Source organism: Oncorhynchus keta, unplaced genomic scaffold (genome assembly GCF_023373465.1).
Source record: "Oncorhynchus keta strain PuntledgeMale-10-30-2019 unplaced genomic scaffold, Oket_V2 Un_contig_5484_pilon_pilon, whole genome shotgun sequence".
Taxonomy (NCBI): domain Eukaryota; kingdom Metazoa; phylum Chordata; class Actinopteri; order Salmoniformes; family Salmonidae; genus Oncorhynchus; species Oncorhynchus keta.
Window position 1 is genome coordinate 74,608 of NW_026288316.1, and position 18,256 is coordinate 92,863.

General features: G+C 47.4%; 1 protein-coding gene and 2 long non-coding RNA genes across 4 annotated transcripts in view; 2 read left to right on the top strand and 1 right to left on the bottom strand.

Moving 5' to 3' along the window:
• Nucleotides 1-18,256, top strand: part of LOC127925364 (aminopeptidase N-like) — a gene marked incomplete at its 3' end in the record, with an annotated part of 95,306 nt that overhangs the window by 67,896 nt on the left and 9,154 nt on the right. The window contains exons 7-10 of the mRNA XM_052510255.1: nt 5,308-5,421; nt 8,201-8,344; nt 14,988-15,053; nt 17,471-17,536. Of these exons, the coding sequence (XP_052366215.1) occupies nt 5,308-5,421; nt 8,201-8,344; nt 14,988-15,053; nt 17,471-17,536 (390 nt within the window). The remainder of the gene's footprint in view (nt 1-5,307; nt 5,422-8,200; nt 8,345-14,987; nt 15,054-17,470; nt 17,537-18,256) is intronic.
• Nucleotides 1,508-2,470, top strand: LOC127925363 (uncharacterized). 2 transcript variants are annotated; one of them, XR_008120712.1, is made up of 3 exons: nt 1,508-1,898; nt 1,938-1,976; nt 2,404-2,470. It is a non-coding gene; the product is annotated as an uncharacterized LOC127925363 (long non-coding RNA). The 2 variants fall into 2 exon arrangements; XR_008120711.1 differs by lacking the exon at nt 1,938-1,976 and adding an exon at nt 2,016-2,054.
• Nucleotides 10,401-12,379, bottom strand: LOC127925361 (uncharacterized). The gene is made up of 3 exons (XR_008120709.1): nt 12,327-12,379; nt 10,838-10,952; nt 10,401-10,486 (listed from the first exon to the last, which is right to left on the bottom strand). It is a non-coding gene; the product is annotated as an uncharacterized LOC127925361 (long non-coding RNA).

An 18,256-nucleotide genomic window follows, 5' to 3' on the forward strand; every position in this document is an offset into this window, starting at 1 on the left:
GCCAGACACAATTAAAAAAAAGAAAAAGCAATGTTTTGTTCCCAAAACTAGATTATGTTACTAACAGAGTGGACTAAGTTTAGTAGACTTGTTGTGTTGTTTAGAAGGAGTGCAAATGGAGTTATTGCACACACTTCACAGAGAAGGCGTTCCCTAATGGAAATATGCACATACATGCTAGAACGCGCCAATAGGATCTCGCTAGCTCCTGCTTGGCTCTGCCCACCTCCTTGCTTGTTCTGCCCACTATGACTAATTGCTTCCCATTTGAAACGACGGGCTAAGGTCTATCTTGGTTTAGATATAAAAATCTTTGGTTAGAGTTTTGGGCTAGTAACCGGCAGGTAGCATAGCGGTTAGAGTGTTGGACTAGTAACTGGCAGGTAGCATAGTGGTTAGAGTGTTGGGCTAGTAACCGGCAGGTAGCATAGCGGTTAGAGTGTTGGACTAGTAACTGGCAGGTAGCCTAGTGGTTAGAGCGTTGGGCTAGTAACCAGCAGGTAGCCTAGCGGTTAGAGCGTTGGGCTAGTAACCGGCAGGTAGCCTAGTGGTTAGTGTTGGGCTAGTAACCGGCAGGTAGCATAGCGGTTAGAGCGTTGGACTAGTAACCAGCAGGTAGCCTAGTGGTTAGAGCGTTGGGCTAGTAACCGGCAGGTAGCCTAGTGGTTAGAGTGTTGGGCTAGTAACCGGCAGGTAGCCTAGCGGTTAGAGTGTTGGGCTAGTAACCGGCAGGTAGCCTAGCGGTTAGAGTGTTGGGCTAGTAACCAGCAGGTAGCCTAGCGGTTAGAGTATTGGGCTAGTAACCGGCAGGTAGCCTAGGGGTTAGAGTGTTGGACTAGTAACCGGCAGGTAGCCTAGTGGTTAGTGTGTTGGACTAGTAACCGGCAGGTAGCCTAGCGGTTAGAGCGTTGGACTAGTAACCAACAGGTAGCCTAGTGGTTAGAGCGTTGGGCTAGTAACCAACAGGTAGCCTAGTGGTTAGAGTGTTGGGCTAGTAACAGGCAGGTAGATGAGTGGTTAGAGGGTTGGACTAGTAACCGGCAGGTAGCCTAGTGGTTAGAGCGTTGGGCTAGTAACCGGCAGGTAGCCTAGTGGTTAGAGCGTTGGACTAGTAACCAACAGGTAGCCTAGTGGTTAGAGCGTTGGGCTAGTAACCGGCAGGTAGCCTAGTGGTTAGAGTGTTGGACTAGTAACCGGAAGGTAGCCTAGTGGTTAGAGCGTTGGACTAGTAACTGGCAGGTAGCCTTGTAGTTAGAGTGTTGGACTAGTAACCGGCAGATAGCCTAGCGGTTAGAGTGTTGGGCTAGTAACCAGCAGGTAGCCTAGTGGTTAGAGTGTTGGACTAGTAACCGGCAGGTAGCCTAGCGGTTAGAGTGTTGGGCTAGTAACCGGCAGGTAGCCTAGTGGTTAGAGTGTTGGGCTAGTAACCGGCAGGTAGCCTAGTGGTTAGAGCGTTGGGCTAGTAACCGGCAGGTAGCCTAGCGGTCAGAGTGTTGGGCTAGTAACCGGCAGGTAGCCTAGCGGTTAGAGTGTTGGGCTAGTAACCGGCAGGTAGCCTAGCGGTTAGAGTGTTGGGCCAGTAACCGGCAGGTAGCCTAGCGGTTCGAGTGTTGGACTAGTAACCGGCAGGTAGCCTAGTGGTTAGAGTGTTGGGCTAGTAACCGGCAGGTAGCCTAGTGTTTAGTGTTGGGCTAGTAACCGGCAGGTAGCCTAGTGGTTAGTGTTGGGCTAGTAACCGGCAGGTAGCCTAGCGGTTAGAGTGTTGGGCTAGTAACCGGCAGGTAGCCTAGTGGTTAAAGCGTTGGGCTAGTAACCGGCAGGTAGCATAGTGGTTAGAGTGTTGGGCTAGTAACCAGCAGGTAGCCTAGTGGTTAAAGCGTTGGGCTAGTAACCAGCAGGTAGCCTAGTGGTTGGAGCGTTGGGCTAGTAACCAGCAGGTAGCCTAGTGGTTAAAGTGTTGGACTAGTAACCGGCAGGTAGCCTAGTGGTTAAAGTGTTGGACTAGTAACCAGCAGGTAGCCTAGTGGTTAAAGTGTTGGACTAGTAACCGGCAGGTAGCCTAGTGGTTAAAGTGTTGGACTAGTAACCAGCAGGTAGCCTAGTGGTTAAAGTGTTGGACTAGTAACCAGCAGGTAGCCTAGTGGTTAAAGTGTTGGACTAGTAACCAGCAGGTAGCCTAGTGGTTAGAGTGTTGGACTAGTAACCAGCAGGTAGCCTAGTGGTTAGAGTGTTGGACTAGTAACCAGCAGGTAGCCTAGTGGTTAAAGTGTTGGACTAGTAACCAGCAGGTAGCCTAGTGGTTAGTGTTGGACTAGTAACCGGCAGGTAGCCTAGTGGTTAGTGTGTTGGACTAGTAACCGGCAGGTAGCCTAGTGGTTAGAGTGTTGGGCTAGTAACCGGCAGGTAGCCTAGTGGTTAGAGCGTTGGGCTAGTAACCGGCAGGTAGCATAGCGGTTAGAGCGTTGGGCTAGAAACCAGCAGGTAGCCTTGTAGTTAGAGTGTTGGGCTAGAAACCAGCAGGTAGCCTTGTAGTTAGAGTGTTGGGCTAGTAACCAGCAGGTAGCCTAGCGGTTAGAGCGTTGGGCTTGTAACCTGCAGGTAGCCTAGCGGTTAGAGCGTTGGACTAGTAACCAGCAGGTATCCTAGGGGTTAGAGTGTTGGGCTAGTAACCGACAGGTAGCCTAGTGGTTAGAGTGTTGGGCTAGTAACCGGCAGGTAGCCTAGTGGTTAAAGCGTTGGGCTAGTAACCGACAGGTAGCCTAGTGGTTAAAGTGTTGGGCTAGTAACCGGCAGGTAGCCTAGTGGTTAGAGCGTTGGGCTAGTAACCAGCAGGTACCCTAGTGGTTAGAGTGTTGGGCTAGTAACTGGCAGGTAGCCTAGTGGTTAGAGCGTTGGGCTAGTAACCAGCAGGTACCCTAGTGGTTAGAGTGTTTGGCTAGTAACCGGCAGGTAGCCTAGTGGTTAGAGTGTTGGACTAGTAACCGGCAGGTAGCCTAGTGGTTAGAGTGTTGGACTAGTAACCGGCAGGTAGCCTAGTGGTTAGAGTGTTGGGCTAGTAACCGGCAGGTAGCCTAGTGGTTAGAGTGTTGGGCTAGTAACCGGCAGGTAGCCTAGTGGTTAGAGTGTTGGGCTAGTAACCAGCAGGTAGCCTAGCGGTTAGAGTGTTGGGCTAGTAACCGGCAGGTAGCCTAGTGGTTAGAGTGTTGGACTAGTAACCGGCAGGTAGCCTAGTGGTTAGAGCGTTGGACTAGTAACCGGCAGGTAGCCTAGTGGTTAGAGTGTTGGACTAGTAACCGGCAGGTAGCCTAGTGGTTAGAGCGTTGGACTAGTAACCGGCAGGTAGCCTAGTGGTTAGAGTGTTGGACTAGTAACCGGCAGGTAGCCTAGTGGTTAGAGTGTTGGGCTAGTAACTGGCAGGTAGCCTAGTGGTTAGAGTGTTGGGCTAGTAACCGGCAGGTAGCCTAGTGGTTAGAGTGTTGGACTAGTAACCGGCAGGTAGCCTAGTGGTTAGAGTGTTGGGCTAGTAACCGGCAGGTAGCCTAGTGGTTAGAGTGTTGGGCTAGTAACCGGCAGGTAGCCTAGTGGTTAGAGTGTTGGACTAGTAACCGGCAGGTAGCCTAGTGGTTAGAGTGTTGGGCTAGTAACCAGCAGGTAGCCTAGTGGTTAAAGTGTTGGCTAGTAACCGGCAGGTAGCCTAGTGGTTAGAGTGTTGGACTAGTAACCGGCAGGTAGCCTAGTGGTTAGAGTGTTGGGCTAGTAACCAGCAGGTAGCCTAGTGGTTAGAGTGTTGGGCTAGTAACCAGCAGGTAGCCTAGTGGTTAGAGTGTTGGGCTAGTAACCGGCAGGTAGCCTAGTGGTTAGAGTGTTGGACTAGTAACCGGCAGGTAGCCTAGTGGTTAGAGTGTTGGACTAGTAACCGGCAGGTAGCCTAGTGGTTAGAGTGTTGGACTAGTAACCGGCAGGTAGCCTAGTGGTTAGAGTGTTGGGCTAGTAACCGGCAGGTAGCCTAGTGGTTAGAGTGTTGGGCTAGTAACCGGCAGGTAGCCTAGTGGTTAGAGTGTTGGACTAGTAACCGGCAGGTAGCCTAGTGGTTAGAGTGTTGGGCTAGTAACCGGCAGGTAGCCTAGTGGTTAGAGTGTTGGACTAGTAACCAGCAGGTAGCCTAGTGGTTAGAGTGTTGGACTAGTAACCGGCAGGTAGCCTAGTGGTTAGAGTGTTGGGCTAGTAACCGGCAGGTAGCCTAGTGGTTAGAGTGTTGGACTAGTAACCGGCAGGTAGCCTAGTGGTTAGAGTGTTGGGCTAGTAACCGGCAGGTAGCCTAGTGGTTAGAGTGTTGGACTAGTAACCGGCAGGTAGCCTAGTGGTTAGAGTGTTGGACTAGTAACCGGCAGGTAGCCTAGTGGTTAGAGTGTTGGACTAGTAACCGGCAGGTAGCCTAGTGGTTAGAGTGTTGGGCTAGTAACCGGCAGGTAGCCTAGTGGTTAGAGTGTTGGGCTAGTAACTGGCAGGTAGCCTAGCGGTTAGAGTGTTGGGCCAGTAACCGGCAGGTAGCCTAGTGGTTAGAGTGTTGGGCTAGTAACCGGCAGGTAGCCTAGTGGTTAGAGTGTTGGGCTAGTAACTGGCAGGTAGCCTAGTGGTTAGAGTGTTGGGCTAGTAACTGGCAGGTAGCATAGTGGTTAGAGTGTTGGGCTAGTAACCAGCAGGTAGCCTAGTGGTTAGAGTGTTGGGCTAGTAACCGGCAGGTAGCCTAGTGGTTAGAGTGTTGGGCTAGTAACCGGCAGGTAGCCTAGTGGTTAGAGTGTTGGGCTAGTAACTGGCAGGTAGCATAGCGGTTAGAGTGTTGGGCTAGTAACCGGCAGGTAGCATAGCGGTTAGAGTGTTGGGCCAGTAACCGAAAGGTCTCTAGTTCAAATCCCCAAGTTTACAAGGTGAAAAATGTGTTGATGTGCCCTTAAACAAGCCACTTAATCCTAATTGCCCCAGGATCACTGTTGATTATGGCAGAGCTTGGCCTTGATCACATTCTCCTAGGGTGTCTCAGGGTGAGTTGGGGTATCAAATGTTTTGGTCACACGCAGCGAATACAACATGTGGTGAATTTATAATGAAATACGAAAACCACATTTTCAATTCATACCTTTGTGTTAATACGTACTTGTATATGTGTTAAATAGGACCAATACAAGTACCCACCTAATTATTAATATTGGTCAGAGCTGGCGAAAGGTAATGCACTGCTTCATAGGGAACAGACGGCCATTTTGGATGTGATTGTTCCCGAAGTGTGACATGATCCTGTGTCCACAGTGGTTTGGGAACCTGGTGACTCTGAGATGGTGGAATGACCTGTGGCTGAACGAGGGCTTTGCCAGCTACGTGGAGTACCTAGGAGCTGACTACGCTGAACCCACGTGGAACATCGTAAGACTGATCACCCTCACAGGAGGATTAATCTGATCATATAGAGTACAGTAAGACTGATCACCCTCACAGGAGGATTAATCTGATCATATAGAGTACAGTAAGACTGATCACCCTTACAGGAGGATTAATCTGATCATATAGAGTACAGTAAGACTGATCACCCTCACAGGAGGATTAATCTGATCATATAGAGTACAGTAAGACTGATCACCCTCACAGGAGGATTAATCTGATCATATAGAGTACAGTAAGACTGATCACCCTCACAGGAGGATTAATCTGATCATATAGAGTACAGTAAGACTGATCACCCTTACAGGAGGATTAATCTGATCATATAGAGTACAGTAAGACTGATCACCCTCACAGGAGGATTAATCTGATCATATAGAGTACAGTAAGACTGATCACTCTTACAGGAGGATTAATCTGATCATATAGAGTACAGTAAGACTGATCACCCTCACAGGAGGATTAATCTGATCATATAGAGTACAGTAAGACTGATCACTCTTTCAGAAGGATTGATCTGATCATATAGAGTACAGTAAGACTGATCACTCTTTCAGAGGGATTGATCTGATCATATAGAGTACAGTAAGACTGATCACCCTCACAGGAGGATTAATCTGATCATATAGAGTACAGTAAGACTGATCACTCTTTCAGGAGGATTGATCTGATCATATAGAGTACAGTAAGACTGATCACTCTTTCAGAAGGATTAATCTGATCATATAGAGTACAGTAAGACTGATCACCCTTACAGGAGGATTAATCTGATCATATAGAGTACAGTAAGACTGATCACCCTCACAGGAGGATTAATCTGATCATATAGAGTACAGTAAGACTGATCACCCTTACAGGAGGATTAATCTGATCATATAGAGTACAGTAAGACTGATCACCCTCACAGGAGGATTAATCTGATCATATAGAGTACAGTAAGACTGATCCTCCTCTTTCAGGAGGATTAATCTGATCATATAGAGTACAGTAAGACTGATCACTCTTACAGGAGGATTAATCTGATCATATAGAGTACAGTAAGACTGATCACCCTCACAGGAGGATTAATCTGATCATATAGAGTACAGTAAGACTGATCACCCTTACAGGAGGATTAATCTGATCATATAGAGTACAGTAAGACTGATCACCCTCACAGGAGGATTGATCTGATCATATAGAGTACAGTAAGACTGATAACTTTTTCAGGAGGATTAATCTGATCATATAGAGTACAGTAAGACTGATCACCCTTACAGGAGGATTAATCTGATCATATAGAGTACAGTAAGACTGATCACTCTTACAGGAGGATTAATCTGATCATATAGAGTACAGTAAGACTGATCACCCTCACAGGAGGATTAATCTGATCATATAGAGTACAGTAAGACTGATCACCCTCACAGGAGGATTGATCTGATCATATAGAGTACAGTAAGACTGATAACTTTTTCAGGAGGATTAATCTGATCATATAGAGTACAGTAAGACTGATCACCCTTACAGGAGGATTAATCTGATCATATAGAGTACAGTAAGACTGATCACTCTTCAGGAGGATTAATCTGATCATATAGAGTACAGTAAGACTGATCACCCTCACAGGAGGATTAATCTGATCATATAGAGTACAGTAAGACTGATCACCCTCACAGGAGGATTGATCTGATCATATAGAGTACAGTAAGACTGATAACTTTTTCAGGAGGATTAATCTGATCATATAGAGTACAGTAAGACTGATCACCCTTACAGGAGGATTAATCTGATCATATAGAGTACAGTAAGACTGATCACTCTTCAGGAGGATTAATCTGATCATATAGAGTACAGTAAGACTGATCACTCTTTCAGGAGGATTAATCTGATCATATAGAGTACAGTAAGACTGATCACTCTTCAGGAGGATTAATCTGATCATATAGAGTACAGTAAGACTGATCACTCTTTCAGGAGGATTAATCTGACCATATAGAGTACAGTAAGACTGATCACTCTTCAGGAGGATTAATCTGATCATATAGAGTACAGTAAGACTGATCACTCTTTCAGGAGGATTAATCTGATCATATAGAGTACAGTAAGACTGATCACTCTTTCAGGAGGATTAATCTGATCATATAGAGTACAGTAAGACTGATCACTCTTCAGGAGGATTAATCTGATCATATAGAGTACAGTAAGACTGATCACTCTTTCAGGAGGATTAATCTGATCATATAGAGTACAGTAAGACTGATCACTCTTCAGGAGGATTAATCTGATCATATAGAGTACAGTAAGACTGATCACCCTTACAGGAGGATTAATCTGATCATATAGAGTACAGTAAGACTGATCACTCTTTCAGGAGGATTAATCTGATCATATAGAGTACAGTAAGACTGGTCACTCTTTCAGGAGGATTAATCTGATCATATAGAGTACAGTAAGACTGTTCACCCTTTCAGGATGATTAATCTGATCATATAGAGTACAGTAAGACTGATCACTCTTACAGGAGGATTAATCTGATCATATAGAGTACAGTAAGACTGATCACCCTTACAGGAGGATTAATCTGATCATATAGAGTACAGTAAGACTGATCACCCTTACAGGAGGATTAATCTGATCATATAGAGTACAGTAAGACTGATTACTCTTTCAGGAGGATTAATCTGATCATATAGAGTACAGTAAGACTGATCACTCTTTCAGAAGGATTAATCTGATCATATAGAGTACAGTAAGACTGATCACTCTCCCTCTCCCTCCCTAGAAAGAGCAGACCATCCTGAATGATGTCCACAAGGTGTTTGCTGTGGACGCCCTGGCCTCATCTCATCCTCTGTCCCGGAAAGAGGAGGAAGTCAACCAGCCTGACGAGATCAGTGAGATGTTCAACACCATCTCCTACAGCAAGGTTCTCTATGTTCTAGAAAATCTCCTACAGCAAGGTTCTCTATGTTGTAGACCATCTCCTACAGCAAGGTTCTCCATGTTCTGGACCATCTCCTACAGCAAGGTTCTCTATGTTCTAGAAAATCTCCTACAACAAGGTTCTCTATGTTGTAGACCATCTCCTACAGCAAGGTTCTCTATGTTGTAGACCATCTCCTACAGCAAGGTTCTCTATGTTCTAGACCATCTCCTACAGCAAGGTTCTATGTTCTAAACCATCTCCTACAGCAATGTTCTCTATTGTTCTCCATGTTCTAGACCATCTCCTACAGCAAGGTTCTATGTTCTAAACCATCTCCTACAGCAATGTTCTCTATTGTTCTCCATGTTGTAGACCATCTCCTACAGCAAGGTTCTCTATGTTCTAGACCATCTCCTACAGCAAGGTTCTATGTTCTAAACCATCTCCTACAGCAAAGTTCTCTATTGTTCTCCATGTTCTAGACCATCTCCTACAGCAAGGTTCTCTATGGTTCTCCATGTTCTGGACCATCTCCTACAGCAAGGTTCTCTGTGGTTCTCCATGTTCTAGACCATCTCCTACAGCGAGGTTCTCTATGGTTCTCCATGTTCTAGACCATCTCCTACAGCAAGGTTCACAGCAAGGTTCTCCATGTTTTAGGCCATCTCCTACAGCAAGGTTCTCCATGGTTCTCCATGTTCTAGACCATCTCCTACAGCAAAGTTCTCCATGGTTCTCAACTTTTAAAGACCCAAAGAAAGCATGCCTCCCACTCCTTCCCATCCCACCCAGAAACGTATCAGTGCCCCTCCAACCCATCCATCCCTTGATTCAACCAGTAGATTCCCTCCAATCGCCCCCTCCCTCCCCCACAATGACCAGACCCCCCCACCCCCCAAATACCTTCCCCGTGGGCCTGGAATCAAAGAACATAATACAAGTCGAAATAAATATCTGTAACTGGTTTGTGTGTGTTACAGCTCCATGGTTACACCTTCTCTCTAGTGTAGTAGGGAGATCCATGGTTACACCTTCTCTCTCTGGTGTAGTAGAGAGCTCCATGGTTACACCTTCTCTCTCTGGTGTAGTAGAGAGCTCCATGGTTACACCTTCTCTCTAGTGTAGTAGGGAGCTCCATGGTTACACCTTCTCTCTAGTGTAGTAGGGAGCTCCATGGTTACACCTTCTCTCTCTGGTGTAGTAGGGAGATCCATGGTTACACCTTCTCTCTGGTGTAGTAGGGAGATCCATGGTTACACCTTCTCTCTAGTGTAGTAGGGAGATCCATGGTTACACCTTCTCTCTCTGGTGTAGTAGGGAGATCCATGGTTACACCTTCTCTCTAGTGTAGTAGGGAGCTCCATGGTTACACCTTCTCTCTCTGGTGTAGTAGGGAGCTCCATGGTTACACCTTCTCTCTCTGGTGTAGTAGGGAGCTCCATGGTTACACCTTCTCTCTCTGGTGTAGTAGGGAGATCCATGGTTACACCTTCTCTCTAGTGTAGTAGGGAGATCCATGGTTACACCTTCTCTCTAGTGTAGTAGGGAGCTCCATGGTTACACCTTCTCTCTCTGGTGTAGTAGGGAGATCCATGGTTACACCTTCTCTCTCTGGTGTAGTAGGGAGATCCATGGTTACACCTTCTCTCTCTGGTGTAGTAGGGAGCTCCATGGTTACACCTTCTCTCTCTGGTGTAGTAGGGAGCTCCATGGTTACACCTTCTCTCTAGTGTAGTAGGGAGCTCCATGGTTACACCTTCTCTCTAGTGTAGTAGGGAGATCCATGGTTACACCTTCTCTCTCTGGTGTAGTAGGGAGATCCATGGTTACACCTTCTCTCTCTGGTGTAGTAGGGAGCTCCATGGTTACACCTTCTCTCTCTGGTGTAATATGGAGATACATGGTTACACCTTCTCTCTCTGGTGTAGTAGGGAGCTCCATGGTTACACCTTCTCTCTCTGGTGTAGTAGGGAGATCCATGGTTACACCTTCTCTCTCTGGGGTAGTAGGGAGCTCCATGGTTACACCTTCTCTCTCTGGTGTAGTAGGGAGATACATGGTTACACCTTCTCTCTAGTGTAGTAGGGAGCTCCATGGTTACACCTTCTCTCTCTAGTGTAGTAGGGAGATACATGGTTACACCTTCTCTCTCTGGTGTAGTAGGGAGCTCCATGGTTACACCTTCTCTCTCTGGTGTAGTAGAGAGATCCATGGTTACACCTTCTCTCTCTGGTGTAGTAGGGAGATCCATGGTTACACCTTCTCTCTCTGGTGTAGTAGGGAGATCCATGGTTACACCTTCTCTCTCTGGTGTAGTAGGGAGCTCCATGGTTACACCTTCTCTCTCTGGTGTAGTAGGGAGGTCCATGGTTACACCTTCTCTCTCTGGTGTAGTAGAGAGATCCATGGTTACACCTTCTCTCTCTGGTGTAGTAGGGAGATCCATGGTTACACCTTCTCTCTCTGGTGTAGTAGAGAGATACATGGTTACACCTTCTCTCTCTGGTGTAGTAGAGAGATACATGGTTACACCTTCTCTCTCTGGTGTAGTAGGGAGATACATGGTTACACCTTCTCTCTAGTGTAGTAGAGAGATCCATGGTTACACCTTCTCTCTCTGGTGTAGTAGGGAGATCCATGGTTACACCTTCTCTCTAGTGTAGTAGGGAGATCCATGGTTACACCTTCTCTCTAGTGTAGTAGGGAGCTCCATGGTTACACCTTCTCTCTCTGGTGTAGTAGGGAGATCCATGGTTACACCTTCTCTCTCTGGTGTAGTAGGGAGATCCATGGTTACACCTTCTCTCTCTGGTGTAGTAGAGAGCTCCATGGTTACACCTTCTCTCTAGTGTAGTAGGAGCTCCATGGTTACACCTTCTCCAGTAGGGAGATCCATGGTTACACCTTCTCTCTAGTGTAGTAGGGAGCTCCATGGTTACACCTTCTCTCTCTGGTGTAGTAGGGAGCTCCATGGTTACACCTTCTCTCTCTGGTGTAGTAGGGAGCTCCATGGTTACACCTTCTCTCTCTGGTGTAGTAGGGAGATCCATGGTTACACCTTCTCTCTAGTGTAGTAGGGAGATCCATGGTTACACCTTCTCTCTAGTGTAGTAGGGAGCTCCATGGTTACACCTTCTCTCTCTGGTGTAGTAGGGAGATCCATGGTTACACCTTCTCTCTCTGGTGTAGTAGGGAGATCCATGGTTACACCTTCTCTCTCTGGTGTAGTAGGGAGCTCCATGGTTACACCTTCTCTCTCTGGTGTAGTAGGGAGCTCCATGGTTACACCTTCTCTCTAGTGTAGTAGGGAGCTCCATGGTTACACCTTCTCTCTAGTGTAGTAGGGAGATCCATGGTTACACCTTCTCTCTCTGGTGTAGTAGGGAGATCCATGGTTACACCTTCTCTCTGGTGTAGTAGAGAGCTCCATGGTTACACCTTCTCTCTCTGGTGTAGTAGGGAGATCCATGGTTACACCTTCTCTCTCTGGTGTAGTAGGGAGCTCCATGGTTACACCTTCTCTCTCTGGTGTAGTAGGGAGATCCATGGTTACACCTTCTCTCTCTGGTGTAGTAGGGAGCTCCATGGTTACACCTTCTCTCTCTGGTGTAATATGGAGATACATGGTTACACCTTCTCTCTCTGGTGTAGTAGGGAGCTCCATGGTTACACCTTCTCTCTCTGGTGTAGTAGGGAGATCCATGGTTACACCTTCTCTCTCTGGGGTAGTAGGGAGCTCCATGGTTACACCTTCTCTCTCTGGTGTAGTAGGGAGATACATGGTTACACCTTCTCTCTAGTGTAGTAGGGAGCTCCATGGTTACACCTTCTCTCTCTAGTGTAGTAGGGAGATACATGGTTACACCTTCTCTCTCTGGTGTAGTAGGGAGCTCCATGGTTACACCTTCTCTCTCTGGTGTAGTAGAGAGATCCATGGTTACACCTTCTCTCTCTGGTGTAGTAGGGAGATCCATGGTTACACCTTCTCTCTAGTGTAGTAGGGAGATCCATGGTTACACCTTCTCTCTCTGGTGTAGTAGAGAGCTCCATGGTTACACCTTCTCTCTCTGGTGTAGTAGGGAGATCCATGGTTACACCTTCTCTCTCTGGTGTAGTAGAGAGATCCATGGTTACACCTTCTCTCTCTGGTGTAGTAGGGAGATCCATGGTTACACCTTCTCTCTCTGGTGTAGTAGGGAGATCCATGGTTACACCTTCTCTCTCTGGTGTAGTAGGGAGCTCCATGGTTACACCTTCTCTCTCTGGTGTAGTAGGGAGATCCATGGTTACACCTTCTCTCTCTGGTGTAGTAGAGAGATCCATGGTTACACCTTCTCTCTCTGGTGTAGTAGGGAGATCCATGGTTACACCTTCTCTCTCTGGTGTAGTAGAGAGATACATGGTTACACCTTCTCTCTCTGGTGTAGTAGAGAGATACATGGTTACACCTTCTCTCTCTGGTGTAGTAGGGAGATACATGGTTACACCTTCTCTCTAGTGTAGTAGAGAGATCCATGGTTACACCTTCTCTCTCTTGTGTAGTAGGGAGATCCATGGTTACACCTTCTCTCTAGTGTAGTAGGGAGATCCATGGTTACACCTTCTCTCTAGTGTAGTAGGGAGCTCCATGGTTACACCTTCTCTCTCTGGTGTAGTAGGGAGATCCATGGTTACACCTTCTCTCTCTGGTGTAGTAGGGAGATCCATGGTTACACCTTCTCTCTCTGGTGTAGTAGGGAGCTCCATGGTTACACCTTCTCTCTCTGGTGTAGTAGGGAGCTCCATGGTTACACCTTCTCTCTAGTGTAGTAGGGAGCTCCATGGTTACACCTTCTCTCTAGTGTAGTAGGGAGATCCATGGTTACACCTTCTCTCTCTGGTGTAGTAGGGAGATCCATGGTTACACCTTCTCTCTCTGGTGTAGTAGGGAGCTCCATGGTTACACCTTCTCTCTCTGGTGTAGTAGGGAGCTCCATGGTTACACCTTCTCTCTAGTGTAGTAGGGAGCTCCATGGTTACACCTTCTCTCTAGTGTAGTAGGGAGATCCATGGTTACACCTTCTCTCTCTGGTGTAGTAGGGAGCTCCATGGTTACACCTTCTCTCTCTGGTGTAGTAGGGAGATCCATGGTTACACCTTCTCTCTCTGGTGTAGTAGGGAGATCCATGGTTACACCTTCTCTCTAGTGTAGTAGGGAGATCCATGGTTACACCTTCTCTCTCTGGTGTAGTAGAGAGATACATGGTTACACCTTCTCTCTCTAGTGTAGTAGGGAGATCCATGGTTACACCTTCTCTCTCTGGTGTAGTAGGGAGATCCATGGTTACACCTTCTCTCTCTGGTGTAGTAGGGAGCTCCATGGTTACACCTTCTCTCTCTGGTGTAGTAGGGAGATCCATGGTTACACCTTCTCTCTCTGGTGTAGTAGGGAGCTCCATGGTTACACCTTCTCTCTCTGGTGTAATATGGAGATACATGGTTACACCTTCTCTCTCTGGTGTAGTAGGGAGCTCCATGGTTACACCTTCTCTCTCTGGTGTAGTAGGGAGATCCATGGTTACACCTTCTCTCTCTGGGGTAGTAGGGAGCTCCATGGTTACACCTTCTCTCTCTGGTGTAGTAGAGAGATCCATGGTTACACCTTCTCTCTAGTGTAGTAGGGAGATCCATGGTTACACCTTCTCTCTCTGGTGTAGTAGGGAGATCCATGGTTACACCTTCTCTCTCTGGTGTAGTAGGGAGCTCCATGGTTACACCTTCTCTCTCTGGTGTAGTAGAGAGATCCATGGTTACACCTTCTCTCTCTGGTGTAGTAGGGAGATCCATGGTTACACCTTCTCTCTAGTGTAGTAGGGAGATCCATGGTTACACCTTCTCTCTCTGGTGTAGTAGGGAGCTCCATGGTTACACCTTCTCTCTCTGGTGTAGTAGGGAGATCCATGGTTACACCTTCTCTCTCTGGTGTAGTAGAGAGATACATGGTTACACCTTCTCTCTCTGGTGTAGTAGAGAGATACATGGTTACACCTTCTCTCTCTGGTGTAGTAGGGAGATACATGGTTACACCTTCTCTCTAGTGTAGTAGAGAGATCCATGGTTACACCTTCTCTCTCTGGTGTAGTAGGGAGATCCATGGTTACACCTTCTCTCTAGTGTAGTAGGGAGATCCATGGTTACACCTTCTCTCTCTGGTGTAGTAGAGAGCTCCATGGTTACACCTTCTCTCTCTGGTGTAGTAGAGAGCTCCATGGTTACACCTTCTCTCTCTGGTGTAGTAGGGAGATCCATGGTTACATCTTCTCTCTCTGGTGTAGTAGGGAGCTCCATGGTTACACCTTCTCTCTCTGGTGTAGTAGGGAGCTCCATGGTTACATCTTCTCTCTCTGGTGTAGTAGGGAGCTCCATGGTTACATCTTCTCTCTCTGGTGTAGTAGGGAGCTCCATGGTTACATCTTCTCTCTCTGGTGTAGTAGGGAGCTCCATGGTTACATCTTCTCTCTCTGGTGTAGTAGGGAGCTCCATGGTTACATCTACTCTCAAGTGAAGAGGTCCCAGAATATTTGTTGATCTGACTGGAAAAAAAACTTAAACTCCAATGTGACTGTTTTTCTCTTTCTCAAATCCAATGATCTCTTCCACCCAGGGTGCTGCAGTTCTGAGGATGCTTTCTGAGTTCCTGACAGAGCCGGTCTTCGCCAGAGGACTTAGTGTGAGTATAGTTGCAGTATATTAACCAGAGGACTCACTGTGAGTATAGTTACAGTATATTAACCAGAGGACTCACTGTGAGTATAGTTAGTGTATTAACCAGAGGACTCACTGTGAGTATAGTTAGTGTATTAACCAGAGGACTCACTGTGAGTATAGTTACAGTATATTAACCAGAGGACTCACTGTGAGTATATTAACCAGAGGACTAACTGTGAGTGTACTTACAGTATATTAACCAGAGGACTCACTGTGAGTGTAGTTACAGTATATTAACCAGAGGACTCACTGTGAGTATAGTTACAGTATATTAACCAGAGGACTCACTGTGAGTGTAGTTACAGTATATTAACCAGAGGACTCACTGTGAGTATAGTTACAGTATATTAACCAGAGGACTCACTGTGAGTATAGTTACAGTATATTAACCAGAGGACTCACTGTGAGTATCGTTACAGTATATTAACCAGAGGACTCACTGTGAGTATATTAACCAGAGGACTCACTGTGAGTATTGTTACAGTGTATTAACCAGAGGACTCACTGTGAGTATAGTTACAGTATATTAACCAGAGGACTCACTGTGAGTATATTAACCAGAGGACTCACTGTGAGTATAGTTACAGTATATTAACCAGAGGACTCACTGTGAGTATAGTTACAGTATATTAACCAGAGGACTCACTGTGAGTATAGTTACAGTATATTAACCAGAGGACTCACTGTGAGTATAGTTACAGTATATTAACCAGAGGACTCACTGTGAGTATATTAACCAGAGGACTCACTGTGAGTATATTAACCAGAGGACTAACTGTAAGTATAGAGGACTGGTTAATATCAACCGACATCATGACACTTCCACCACTTCTCTCTCTCGCTCACTCTCACTCTCTCCCTGCCTCTCTCTCCCTGGCTCTCTCTCTCTCTCTCTCCCTGCCTCTCTCTCCCCCTGCCTCTCTCTCTCCCTGCCTCTCTCTCCCCCTGCCTCTCTCTCTCCCACCTCTCTCTCTCCCTGCTTCTCTCTCTCCTCTCTCTCTCCCCCTGCCTCTCTCTCTCCTCTCTCTCTCCCCCTGCCTCTCTCTCTCCCACCTCTCTCTCTCCCTGCCTCTCTCTTCCTGGTTCTCTCTCTCCCTGCCTCTCTCTCCCCCTGCCTCTCTCTCTCCCTGCCTCTCTCTCCCCCTGCCTCTCTCTCTCCCTGCCTCTCTCTCTCCCACCTCTCTCTCTCCCTGCCTCTCTCTCCTCTCTCTCTCCCTGCCTCTCTCTCTCCCACCTCTCTCTCTCCCTGTCTCTCTCTCTCCCACCTCTCTCTCTCCCTGCCTCTCTCTCTCCCACCTCTCTCTCTCCCTGCCTCTCTCTCTCCCTCTCTCTCTCCCTGCCTCTCTCTCTCCCTCTCTCTCTCCCCTGCCTCTCTCTCTCCCTGCCTCTCTCCCCCCTCTCTCACTCTCTCTCTCTCTCCCCCTGCCTCTCGCTCCCTGCCTCTCCCTGCCTCTCTCTCTCCCTGCCTCTCTCCCCATGCCTCTCTCTCTCCCTGCCTCTCTCTCTCCCACCTCTCTCTCTCCCTGCCTCTCTCTCTCCTCTCTCTCTCCCCCTGCCTCTCTCTCCCTGCCTCTCTCCCCTCTCTCTCTCCTCTCTCTCTCTCTCTCCCCTGCCTCTCTCTCTCCTCTCTCTCTCTCCCTGCCTCTCTCTCTCCCTACCTCTCTCCCCCTGCCGCTCTCTCCCCCTGCCTCTCTCTCTCCCTGCCTCTCTCTCTCCTCTATCTCTCTCCCCTGCCTCTCTCTCTCCCTCTGCCTCTTTCCACCTCTCCCCCCTCTCTCTCTCCCCCCTCTCTCTCTCCTCTCTCTCCCCCTGCCTCTCTCTCTCCTCTCTCTCTCTCTCTCTCTCCCAGCTCTCTCTTTCCCTCCCGCTACCTCTTTCCCCCTCTCCTCTCTCTCTCTCTCTCTCTCCCCCTGCCTCTCTCTCTCCCTGCCGCTCTCTCTCCCACCTCTCTCTCTCCTCTCTCTCTCCTCTCTCTCTCTCTCCCCCTGCCTCTCTCTCTCTCCTCTCTCTCTCTCTCCCCCTGCCTCTCTCTCTCCCACCTCTCTCTGTCCCTCCCGCTGCCTCTTTCCCCCTCTCCCCCTCTCCCCCTCTCTCTCTCCTCTCTCTCTCTCTCTCTCTCTCTCTCTCTCCCTGCCTCTCTCTCTCCCACCTCTCTCTCTCTCTCCTCTCTCTCTCCTCTCTCTCTCCTCTCTCTCTCTCTCTCTCCCCCTGCCTATCTCTCTCCCACCTCTCTCTTTCCCTCCCTCTGCCTCTTTACCCCTCTCACCCCTCTCTCTCTCCCCTCTCTCTCTCTCCCTGCCTATCTCTCTCCCACCTCTCTCTTTCCCTCCCTCTGCCTCTTTACCCCTCTCACCCCTCTCTCTCTCCTCTCTCTCTCAGTCATACCTGAATGAGTTTGCCTTCAACAACACAGTGTATTCGGATCTCTGGGATCATCTTCAGAAAGTAAGTCCTATTCTACCATTTATACAGTATGATAAATAGACCTCTATACTCTCTCTATGATCTGTCTACTATCTCTATGATCTCTATACTATCTCTATGATCTGTATACTCTCTCTATGATCTGTATACTATCTCTATGATCTGTCTACTCTCTCTATGATCTGTCTACTCTCTCTATGATCTGTCTACTATCTCTATGATCTGTATACTCTCTCTATGATCTGTCTACTATCTCTATGATCTGTATACTCTCTCTATGATCTGTATACTATCTCTATGATCTGTCTACTCTCTCTATGATCTGTCTACTCTCTCTATGATCTGTATACTATCTCTATGATCTGTATACTATCTCTATGATCTGTATACTCTCTCTATGATCTGTCTACTATCTCTATGATCTGTATACTCTCTCTATGATCTGTCTACTATCTCTATGATCTCTATACTATCTCTATGATCTGTATACTATCTCTATGATCCGTCTCTCTATTATCTCATTTTCAATCTACAATTAGCTTTCTACTAAAATGAGTATTAAATATAATTGGGTATTGTGTGTGGAAAACCCCCTGTGGTTGAAATCTGTCTTGAACGACCCTAGAGATGGTGCCGTTGTACTCTCTATCATTAAATCTGTTCTGTACGACCCTAGAGATGGTGCCGTTGTACTCTCTATCATTAAATCTGTTCTGAACGACCCTAGAGATGGTGCCGTTG